Below are 11,588 nucleotides of genomic sequence, written 5' to 3'. Positions count from 1 at the left end.
CCCCCCCCCCCCCCAATACCCCCCCCGGCTTCAGGGGGGGTAGAAAAACCCCCCCAGGAAGGTCTTCCCATTAAGGGGGTTAAGGGCCCATGTCCGGGACATTAGGGCAAAACTGGATTTTAATGAATGGGCATCTATTGCATATTGACTTTGATCTTCCTTTTGAATGTTAGGCAACTACAAATCTGACAAGACCCAATGGAAAAAAAATGTCCTCTGTTTGAATTTTCTGTTGTTTTCATTCCTTTTACTCTAATTTTCAAATTTGAGATAAGCTTCTTTTGGAAATATCAGATATGGAATCAGGCTTGCTTGGTCTTACTCGTGGCACAAAATTGGAATGATTGGGAAAAAAACAAGAAAATTGGGTAGTTTCCCAGCTTCGAGTTTGTTGTTGTAATGCTAGTTCACCTTTATTCGCAGGGTAACCTATATCTGTTGTACCTAAAAACAGGATACCTAGGGATATCACGTTGATGGACGGTGGTTTCAAATTGCATTTTTTTCAATATATTGCAGTTTGAGACCACCGTTCATCGACTTGATATCATCGACTTGATAAATACCCTGGTGTTAAATACAACGGATAAAGGTTACCCCGCGAATAAAGGTGAACTAGCGTTACACTAATGACCCCCCCCCCCCTTACTTGGGATGAAGGCACATATTGTTACCATGAATAAACCCTGATTGAATTACACGTGCCAGACACAGGAGCAACACATGACAGGCTCGTAGCACAGCCCCGACCGCTCTCTGTAATCTAGCACCGACCGGTCCCAGAAATGGTTCATCAGCCAAAACGGGATCATGACCAGGATGAACGCTGGAGAATAAAATATGCATCAGCCAACATGCAATATCAGATACATGGGTCCGAAAGCTGTGTGATAAAGGAATGTATGAAAACAAATATAACATGATTGCAAGACAACCCTAACAGAAAATATCTACTGAGCAAAATATCTGCTTAAGCCAACTCAAAGTATTTTTCCATCATTGACTGTAAAGGATTTTCTGCATGTGTCCAATTTTCGTTTGGATATTCTATCTCTTTACCCACGCACAGATTCTTGCCTGTCAAGGTTGACAGAATGGTCTGTCACATGTAACAAATGAAAATTTTGTCAAACCACAGCATAATGGGCAGTAGCAGCAGATGCCTTTTTTTAGTACTAGAACATACATTACATGTAAGAAGCCATGCAATATACAAATTACATGGTATACACACTAAAGACACTATACACTATGATCACAAATACAGTATATATAACATGGCCAATGAAACAGTTTGACTAAAAATTAGTAAAATACATTATGAGCAGCAGAATGGTTTGACCCTTAATCAATACAACTGATGGAGTAAGTGTTTCCGACTTAACTACTTATAATAGAAACCTTAAATGACTCCGAAATGAAAGCCATACTAACCAGCTGTGATCATGGCCATGATTGTGAAGGCCAGTGACAAGTAGTACAACTCTGGGGTGTTGTTTCTCTGCAACAACGGAGACAACAAAGGAAAACAGTGCAGTTAGGAAGATGGATCTCCTTAAATCCTACCTGACAGATGATACAGACATACCATTAACATGAGATATAGTATGACACACTGTAGTGAACAGTCTAAACATATCAAGACATTTATATAAACAGCGGTGTCACTTTTTAGGCCTACTAACTCTACAAACTGAGTAAGCATACAGGTGTATAGCAAAGAGAGCACATTTCCTCAACCGACAATAAAAGAACAAAAAGGAAAAGAAACCTACACATTCCTCCCCAGTGGCTGTCTGTACTGTGTAGATTAAACCCAGCACAAATGATGCCAGGCCAAAGACGTGGAAAGCCAGTTTGACTTCCCGTGGCACAGGGTCCATCAGCGCAAACAGGAACGTAAAACCTGCAGAGAATGTGGTTTAATCTGTATCAAATAAACTGAACTATTGTTTACACATTCTACTACACTGTCTATTATCTATAAGGTCTGGCAGATGGAATAACAGAAAATTACAAGTAACGTTACTACCCAACTGTATCTGTATAGCTGGTATAACCACCCCTTAGCATAGCACAACTGCTTTGCAGGCATACAGTAGCAGCTGGTTATGTTACACTGAGCAATCTATTACACTTAACCTTTGTACATCTAGCTGCAAGCATTGTCCAAAATTAAATCTATCTAGTAAGGAAACATGTGCTACCTAGTATAGAAATTGTTTCCCCCAATGTTACAGGGTTCTCTGAAAAACTTCCTTACCTATCATACAGAAGGTGAAAACGATGGAGGCCACTAGCAGGTCAAACAACTGCTGCCCACAGTACCGAGTGCTCTGCTCTCTGGTAAACAAAGATAAACAGTAAACAACAACAGCCTAGCAGTTCAATGAACATGTCCAACAACTGTTCAATAAATGATTAACATTAAATACTTTCCGAGCACAGATTTGGCTCCAGCTGTTTTTGACATGTTTTGTGCCATTTTCTTAATGTCTTATGAAAAGGCACAAAATAGTAAATCTGATTGAAATGCCTAAAAACACATATTATCAAGTAAAACAGCCAGAGCCAAACCTCTGCTTGGAGAATAATAAACCGACATAGTTGCAACCTTACAATGTGGAGTCTAGCATTATGAATACTTAAAATCAATAACATCATGTATCTGTTGGGAAATTAGTTAGTTTACTTACCAAAATTAAAGGCTACATTTACAGTCAGCTATCTCTTGTTCCAAATGTATGCTAGATAAAAACAATAATAGGAAAGATGAGAATTAATGAACTTACCTGGTCAACACAAAGAATTGTGGAGCCAGCAGGGCACAGGTGAAGATAGTCACCACAATACGGCTGAGGGGATGAGGGTAGAAAGTTATGTCTTGTAGTGTGAACAAGAATATGACCTGTGTCCAACTAATTATAAATGCTTTAGTCACATTTCAAAACTGGGACCCGGTTGGAAACATAATTTTAAAGGACAACACAACAGAACACACAGAATGTAAAAAACAAATATTCATCATTTTTGTATAATCCTTGATTGACACTTTTATGTTTCCTTTATACAAACATCTTGGGTGGGCCCAGTTTTGGATTAATTATGACGTTAGTATCAGGGACAATCACAAATTCAATAAGACATTGTACTTACATTGTACATACTTTTTACAACTTTACAAAATGCGCACACAATTTTGTACAACATTTTACCATGTGTGTAAATTATGGTATGTATGTCTCAAAGAAAAGTGTATGCTGTATAAGCACCAGCTGGTATGTTAGCACAGGTATGACAAGTGTCGTGTGTAATGTTGCATATACCATATGTGACATAAAAATTACAAAAAATTATTAAGGATGTTAACGTTATACTATATCAAAAGTGTCTATGATATTATTTAACATCATTATGATTAAAGAACAAACCATTGTACATGTATGTCAATTGTTGAGTTTTGGTTACAAGAAGGAACCGTCTAGTGTACTTACATCTTCAGCCTGTTTGTCTTGGGGAACCATCGGATGAGGTGGTACACACTGTGGGGCCAGCAATAGTACCACATGGTGACAGGACTGCAGTTATACAGGTACTGTGTAGAACTGGGGTACAATGAAGGAAAACATGGAACGTTATAGCACTGTGGCAGTAGTGCTGTGGCAGTAGTGCTGTGTTATTTGTTCAACAGAAAAAGGTTTAATTGAAAGGAGATACATTGTATGTGATTAAAATCTTACTGCTTCAATTTCCTAGCCGTCTCTAACGTCACATCGCACTAACTTAACAGGTTAACTGAACTGTCACTTAATTAACGTAAGCATATAAGCATAAGGTTATCATTATCAGTCAACCTATTAAATACTAAAGCAAAACTGGAATATGACAACAACAGCGACAACACAGTTCCTGGACGATAGGCGAAAATTTACAGTGCAGGGCGTAATTTGAGGGAACTGGAACCGAGGAAGAAAAGTTGTGCTGCACGCAAACAATTTAAGTCTCCCACCTTATGTGGGGAGGGGGGTAGAATTTTGTGCAACATTTTCTCTCAGAGCAAGGCTTACCGGCTGTCAAAACATTCAATTCTACCATTAAGTAACGTTAGTGATTCGCGGGACTTACCGTGCTTATGTCGTATTTCCGCTACCTCCGAGCCAGCATTGTCCCAAATACAGCCTATTTTTGATAAACTATCGAGCAAAACAAACTTCCTTCTCTGGAGCCTGCCTGGATCTGGAGTGGAGTGGTGACGTCACGGTAACCAGGCAATGGCGTCTCGCCGTAGGTGCGCGTGCGACTTCTGGCGGATTAAGTGAAACAGCAGGGACGGCTTGCAACAGTACTTACGACCTCCTGTATTACAGCCATGTTTGCATGCTGTAGCATTTGTCGAAATTGTCATTTCTAAACCTTATAAAAGATAGAACAAAAAAGTTTAAAAGAATACTTAGGGGTACTTGGATTAGAAAGGATTATTGTCGAAAAGACAAATGAGGTAACTTTGCGAAAAGTCGGGTGAATTTGTATCCCCAAAAATATCATCTATCAGAATTAGAAAATAACACTCGAGCTTCTGGAGTGGAATGCCCCTTTAACATTTATTGTCACACGTGACAGGGCTGAAAAATTGTTCCCCCTTTACATCTAATACGAAAGTTTTAAGGAATTTGGAGAATCGTGACAAAACTTAATATTAGAGGATTAACGCGCAATACTGATCTGCACACACGGCTTAGAATTAAAGTCGCTGGATGCAGTATCACTTGTGGGCATGTGCAGTCGGCAGATGCCCGCAAGTACATTATATTTCACCACGGTTGACAGATGAAGGACGCTTACCGCCCACGATCGTTTCACCCATTTTCTAAAAAAAAGAATGTGCTAAATTTGGAACGTTCATCTATCTGCAGTTTTGTCTGGTATCGGCCACGTCCTCAAGGCATGAAGACATATTTCCTGTTTACCTATGAAGATTTTCCTACGCATATCTCCGACTTATGTATAATGCAATGTATATGCCACGTCAAACTTAGCCAAAGGAAAATCATTTTACTTGCCATGAGTGCACTGCATAATACAATTAGACCAGGAAACTAGCTACAACAAAACTACATGCAGTTATAGTTGAAAGAGGAAAGACCGGTGGAGATTTCAAAAGAGCCGGCTAGAACTAGAAATCTTGATCATATTGCTTGGGGCCCGATCCGATTTGTGTCAAAGCTAGGCTCATCCAACTTTCTTCCTGTCTAATGCTACCGCCAAAACCGATATCAAAGATTCGTCCTCTCTGCAGCCACAGATCTTCTTATAACACAGACTAAATCCAACGCCAAACTGTACAACGCTCGCAGATTTCTTACTTTTGTAAGACAAGACGGCTGTCATATATGCTTCAGTGGGCTCGAACGCGTACTGAAAATTAAAACGTTAGCTGTAACCAAGCAAGCGACTTATGGCACGACATTCGTTAACGAGAGAAGTGATATTTCTCATTCATTTATTAAACTTGCGTTGATATAAGTACATGTGAGCTCTTGCCACATGCCTTCGCATCACTACTTTACACGCTCGGGAATGGTCTGTTCTTTTACCTTGTCAGACGCAAGTGCATTGCACTGTCAGCAACTACTAGAATATCAATTTTTCAAATACCAACTTCTTATCCCTACTAACGAACGAGTACCTCTGAAACTATCTATCAAGACGTTCTCCACCCGGCGTACTGCAGGGTAAACATCCATCATCCAACACCTGTCATTCATCATCCAATAAATGTAGTAGAACACAATTGAGTCTATCCATCTTATGCACACTGTATATGCACTACATGTACAGTGCTCTCAGAAATTTTGAATTCAAAGTGAAATCTTAAATCTTCAAAAAGCTGTATTGGACAAATGTATCTAAATGTATAACATTAAGGGGGACTATGTATCGTACCTATATACATAGATAAAGAGATAGATATGAATAGATAGGTTGTGATAATGACATATTATATAGAGATAGATAGATAGACAGACAGATAGATAGATATAAATAGATAGATAGATTGCGATCATATTATCGTAGTATATATATATATATATAGAGAGAGAGAGAGACACAGAGAGAGAGAGAGAGAGAGAGAAAGAGGAAAGAAAGAGAAGAGAGAGAAGAGAGAAAGAAATTAATATTTCACAGGAATTTGCATAGCTTACGTTGCTCAGTTCGGTAGGATATATGATGATAATGTTAATGACCCACCCATTCCTCGGTGTATATATGGTTTCTTAAAGCCGGGTCATTTGCTATAGCCATTTCATAAAACCAAATCGTTCCCTTCGCTTACTCCGTGATTTTATTCGAGGAGCAGTCGGGTCAACAACCCTTCATTCATGCCTCGACGGCCTAGGTACATGTGGTCTATAGCATGACGCAACAAATGTAAAAACATAAACAGAGAGGTGCAGACAACAATGACATACGAGGTAAACATAGAATGACATTTGGGTTCTCCTGTCGATTGGACAGATGAGGAGGCAGACAGGCTATTTGCCTGTTTGCCTGACCTGCACATGACTTTTTATGGTGAAGGAGGGGTGTGCAATTCCTTCTCCACCCTCTCGTCTACTGGAGCACTAAGTCTCACATGGGCAACTGTATGCAACGTGTGTTTGACATTACATAGCAGACAACTGTGTTATCATAATCATCGTCTATATCCTGTTAACAGTTTATACAAAACGTGCTCCGTTTGATGTCGGGTATCGTCACCAAAACATATACTTAAAGGAATAGAGTAAATATGGAAGCTTTCCAGATTCCGCGTCTCTTTTGCTTCAGTTTTGTAAACTTTTATGGCTTCATCATGTGAGATACCCAAATGTCTGTAATAGCTAAGGTCCTGGACCATCATGCCTATCCATTCCAATCCCTAGCTGCTTCCGAATGAGCCGATCAACTCAATGATCCTCTCACCGAATCCGACCTTGTAAAGCACCTTACAAAATACTATCATAATCGTCTTAATCCGATACATTTCCAATCACGTTACAAACCATTGAAGTTGCATAAATACTCCCCAACCAATCTCAAAGGCTACGAGCTAGTTTGAGGGGCGGAGGGACTTAGGGACTCCAGAGATGGGTCTAAAGTCTGCTGACCAAACAGTGATCTAGACGGTGACGATCCCTATCCACTCATTTCCACACAGACAGCAGTTACTTCGACGAGCATTCGGAACGGCTGCCGAAAACTGCATTGTACGTAAGTGGAAGTTTATCGTATGTACATTTCATGATTTAGCTCACAAATAGACACTGTATGGGTAATTCATGTAAAAGCCGTTATATGTTAAGTTATCCATTTGTTTAAAGACACTGCATTGTGTATATTTTCTGAAAAGAATCATTCCTTATGAACTTAAGACTTGTTTCGTTGTTATAGATACACATGGTGAATTACAGCAAGTAACAACAACGACCGTTATATATATACACCTTGAAATCAATGTACAAAGTGCAGGTCGAAGAGCAAAAGAACAACATAATGATATCCTTTCTTTCTATTCTGTACAGCCTGCTACTGGCGAATTCTCATTGGAATTTTTCTTTACTTCAGGAAGACAAACATGGATGTCGGTATGGCCCTAGAAAATTTGACCTATGCTGTGAATGTCACAGACGACGATGGAATATTCCTGTACTCTAACAACACCACGGCCAGTGCCGAGATGTATCCCAGCACGCTTTCCAGCACCAATGACAGCACCATCGATGCTTTACCTACGTCCGCTTCTCCCCAACCAACGCAGGGTTTCATTGTTGGCGTGGCAATGGTCATGGGTCTTCTGGCCTTGGTGGGAACTTCGCTGAACGGAACCGTGATCTTCGCTGTGGGGTTCAACAAAAGGCTCCGCACTGCCACCGGCTGGTTCGTGGCGAATCTGGCGGCGGGTGACCTCCTAGAGACGGCTGTCTACCTGCCGTTCGGCGTCTACACTGTCATCACCCACCGGGTTCCAATCCATCCCAGCGTGTGCGCCGCACTTGCCACCATCGGCATCTCCAGCAAGTTCACCTCGCTGTCCTGTATGGCACTCATCGCCTTCCACCGCTACATGCTCATCACCAAGCCCAAGTCCACCTACAAGGCCGTCTTCACCGCCAGAAACAACGTTCTGATCGTCCTGCTGGCCTGGCTCGTGTCCTGGACGACCGCCATCCCCTTCGTGCTCGGCTACGGCTTCATCCGAACGCCTTCGATTGGGATTTGTGTTCCGGCAACCGGGTCTGTCTTGACTACTCGTCGTGCGGTGACCGGGACGCTGTACGCCCTGCCACTCCTCACCATGCTGTACAGCTACACCTCTATCTACCTCTATGTTAGAAAAGCACCCTACAATCCAGATAACCCTTGTATTCAGCTCCAGCAGAAGAAAAACATGCTCAAAGTGGCGAAAAACCTCGCGGTTCTGGCATGCGTCTTCTGTGTGCTAGTGTTCCCCTCTTGTATTCTTGTGGTCTTTGGTGCGGGCTGGCCAGCCTCTGCGAACGCTCTAGTCTGGATTATGTATTATGCCAACTGCTGTATAAATGCGTTTATGCATATCAGAAATAATTCAGATTTTAAGAAGGTCTGTCGAAAGATTATCTTCTGTCGCCCACCACAGAGAGAGCAAAATCAAGATGGTCCTAGACAGGCAAGATTAGGTCAACCCGTTGACCAGACGGTCCAAGCAAATCGCGTTAGAACTTTGATCATACAGCGTACACATGTAACCCGTCTTGAGCCAAGGGAGCCGACCTATTGTGAATTACCTACTGTGTCTACCTAGGAAGGTTCGTCAAAGAGGAAGGCATTTTGGCTCGCTTGTTGAAAGCTTGTCAATACATCATCAGAGAGGCAAATAAATTCAAAAAGAACATTTCCTTTTTTTATCACACAGTATTAGAAGGTTCCCTCTTATATGTCCTGGTGGCTTAAGAAGCTTAATTTGATTACTTGTCACGAACAATGTCAAGATTTATCAACATAATTTTCACTCAGAGTCACAAAAATTACAACTAGTCATTATGACATTAATAATGCAAGTTAATACATAGCCCGTGGTCTATAAAGCCCAGGGTTGATCTAAGTCGTATCATTTCAGACCACAAATGCATAAAAGAGGTGTTGCTAGCCCGAGTAACAAAACAATATCGGTATGGGGATGGGGATCGACTTTGAAAACACGACCTTCGCTGTAAACGCAACACTCAGCGATTGGATGCCTCCATACCCCAACAGCACGCTTTTCAGCACCAACGACAGCTCCGTTACTGCTGTCTCCACGCCGGCTTCCCCCCGATCGATGGGAGCCGTTGTTGGCGTGGCGATGGTCATGGGTCTTCTAGCCGTGGTGGGAACCGCGCTGAACGGAACGGTGATCTTCGCTGTGGGGTTTAACAAAAGGCTCCGCACTGCCACTAGCTGGTTCGTGGTGAATCTGGCAGCGGGAGACCTCCTGGAGACGGCTGTCTACCTGCCGTTCGGCGTCTACACTGTCATAACCCACCGGGTTCCGTTCCATCCCAGTGTGTGTGCCGCACTCGCCACCATCGGCATCTCCAACAAGTTCACCTCGCTGTCCTGCATGGCGCTCATCGCCTTTCACCGCTACATGCTCATCACCAAGCCCAGATCCACCTACAAGGCCTTCTTCACCGCCAGAAACAACGTTCTGATCGTCCTGCTGGCCTGGCTCGTGTCCTGGACGGCCGCCATTCCCTTCGTGCTCGGCTACGGCTTCCTTGGGATGCTGTCGATTGGGGTTTGCGTCGCCTGGACAGGGCCTGTCTTGGCGACCCGTGCGGTGATCGGGACGCTGTACGCCCTGCCACTCCTCACCATGCTGTACAGCTACACCGCCATCTACCGCCATGTTCGAAACGCCTCCTATAACCCAAACAACCCGTCTATCCAAAACCAGCAGAAGAAAAACATGCTCAAAGTGTCGAAGAATCTGGCGGTTCTGGCATGCGTGTTCTGTGTGCTAGTGGGTCCATCCTGTGTGTTTGTGGCGTCTGGTATGGACTGGCCACCCCCTGTGAGTTCCATTGTCTGGATTATGTACTATACTAACTGCTGTATTAACTCTTATCTTCATATCAGAAAGAACTCAGATTTTAAAAAGACTTGCCGACGGATGCTGATGCGTAGCCCACCACAGAGACAGCAAAACGAAGACTGCCCGAGGCAGGCAGGTCCCAGGTCAGCTTTGGCTCAGAGGACAGAGGTTATTTCTGAACGACCTTCGGTTCCAAAACCATTCACCCCAGAACCTTTGACCGTGGCCATCGGTTTTGAGCCTAGAGAACCCTGTACCTTGCCTACTGTGTCAGACTAGATGATGATCGTCAACAGCGCCCCATCCTTCTCAATTTTTAGATTTCTACTCGGATTATGTTATGCGGAAGGCACTTCATAAATGTCAAGATAGTGATGAACAGTTTCTGTTACATCTATATATTTAGATAAGGCTAACGGAGGTGAACACCCCGTATACCCGAAAGTGGTATAGTCTGTAATTGCGTAGCAGAATCTTACCGTGTTAGCATGTGATATAAGTGGGGCGGCAATGTGGTAACGGCATGTATAACCACTGGCATCGATGTAGATATGTGATGTATAATTGTGTTTCTTTGTAAATATGTCAGAATTAGTAAACCTGGTGATGATGTAAACCTGATAGCTGTTGAAATGTACATACATGTATCACTTGGTGGTTAACGTTAACATATTTGGTAATGCGTGTAAAAAGATTTGGCTCAAAGGCTAACAATGGATTTGTCTTGCAACGGATCACTTCGATGTATGCAAATTCAAAAGTGATGCTACATTGTAAAACTGACTGTTGTGAAAGTGCGATGTAACGTTGGTGTAATCCTGACAATTGAGAACATTTAACTCACCATTGAAATGTGTCTAGGCGGTGGACATACATGTATGATGTGTCCATGTTGGTCAGTATTTTCATTAGTTGGTATTTGTTCTCATGCTTTATGAAATCAATAAATTGATGTAAACGTGCAATGCATCTTGTTCGGATTTTGCGTCCCGTGTCAATGTGATAGATCTAGATAACAGCCAATTTTTACAAGTGTTTAATGAAAGCAACAGTTTGAATCTTTGTTTATTCATGAAAGCTCAAATCGCTCTGAAGGCCGCTGTTCATTGAAGTCATGGGGGAAGAGGCAAGGGTCGTTGAAAGTATATAACACAGATACAGTTTACATCGCTTAAAGTCCTAATGGGTATTATAAGTCTATAAGTCTCTATACACAATTTCTACATACACAAGACAGGTGTGACAAAGGAAACAGTAGAAGTATTATCTCTCACAAACTTTATTGACCTGTTAGTCCGTAATAGTTCACAGAAACATTATCCGAGTACAGGACATATAACAAGTCACGTTTCACGATAAGGCAATACGGCAGCAATGTCGCACTCTTCTCACCGTACATTCATAATTTCAGTCCAAATGCAAAATATACAAATCAATTTCCACAATGTTACACATTTGGCAATAAATAAACTTCTTTTCTTCTTACACTTCTAAG

The 11,588-nt window shown here is 42.1% G+C and overlaps 3 protein-coding genes across 4 annotated transcripts in view; 2 read left to right on the top strand and 1 right to left on the bottom strand.

The window, feature by feature from the left end:
- Positions 1-4,284, bottom strand: part of LOC118431065 — a 23,543-nt gene extending 19,259 nt beyond the window's left edge. Inside the window, exons 1-7 of one of the 2 annotated variants that reach the window (XM_035842147.1) lie at positions 4,126-4,284; positions 3,495-3,605; positions 2,793-2,855; positions 2,264-2,343; positions 1,776-1,906; positions 1,435-1,501; positions 131-826 (exon numbers count right to left, since the gene is read on the bottom strand). In XM_035842147.1, coding sequence (XP_035698040.1) covers positions 696-826; positions 1,435-1,501; positions 1,776-1,906; positions 2,264-2,343; positions 2,793-2,855; positions 3,495-3,568 — 546 coding nt within the window. In that variant the 5' untranslated portion in view covers positions 3,569-3,605; positions 4,126-4,284 and the 3' untranslated portion in view covers positions 131-695. Of the gene's footprint in view, positions 1-130; positions 827-1,434; positions 1,502-1,775; positions 1,907-2,263; positions 2,344-2,792; positions 2,856-3,494; positions 3,606-4,125 lie in introns of those variants that run through there. The other variant, XM_035842145.1, reaches the window with a different exon arrangement.
- A 3,331-nt stretch (positions 4,285-7,615) lies between these two features.
- LOC118430107 (muscarinic acetylcholine receptor M3-like) lies at positions 7,616-8,938 on the top strand. The gene is made up of 2 exons (XM_035840816.1): positions 7,616-8,455; positions 8,933-8,938. Exons 1-2 carry the CDS (start codon positions 7,616-7,618, stop codon positions 8,936-8,938), a joined length of 846 nt encoding a protein of 281 aa, XP_035696709.1.
- Positions 8,939-9,133: 195 nt separating this feature from the next.
- Positions 9,134-10,465, top strand: LOC118430729 (neuropeptides B/W receptor type 1-like). The gene has a single exon (XM_035841733.1). The coding sequence runs from the start codon at positions 9,191-9,193 to the stop codon at positions 10,370-10,372; it is 1,182 nt and encodes a 393-aa protein (XP_035697626.1). The 5' UTR covers positions 9,134-9,190; the 3' UTR covers positions 10,373-10,465.
- The last annotated feature ends 1,123 nt before the right edge of the window (positions 10,466-11,588 follow it).

This window comes from Branchiostoma floridae, chromosome 14, assembly GCF_000003815.2.
Source record: "Branchiostoma floridae strain S238N-H82 chromosome 14, Bfl_VNyyK, whole genome shotgun sequence".
Lineage (NCBI taxonomy): Eukaryota > Metazoa > Chordata > Leptocardii > Amphioxiformes > Branchiostomatidae > Branchiostoma > Branchiostoma floridae.
This window is presented reverse-complemented; position numbering and strand designations above follow the sequence as displayed.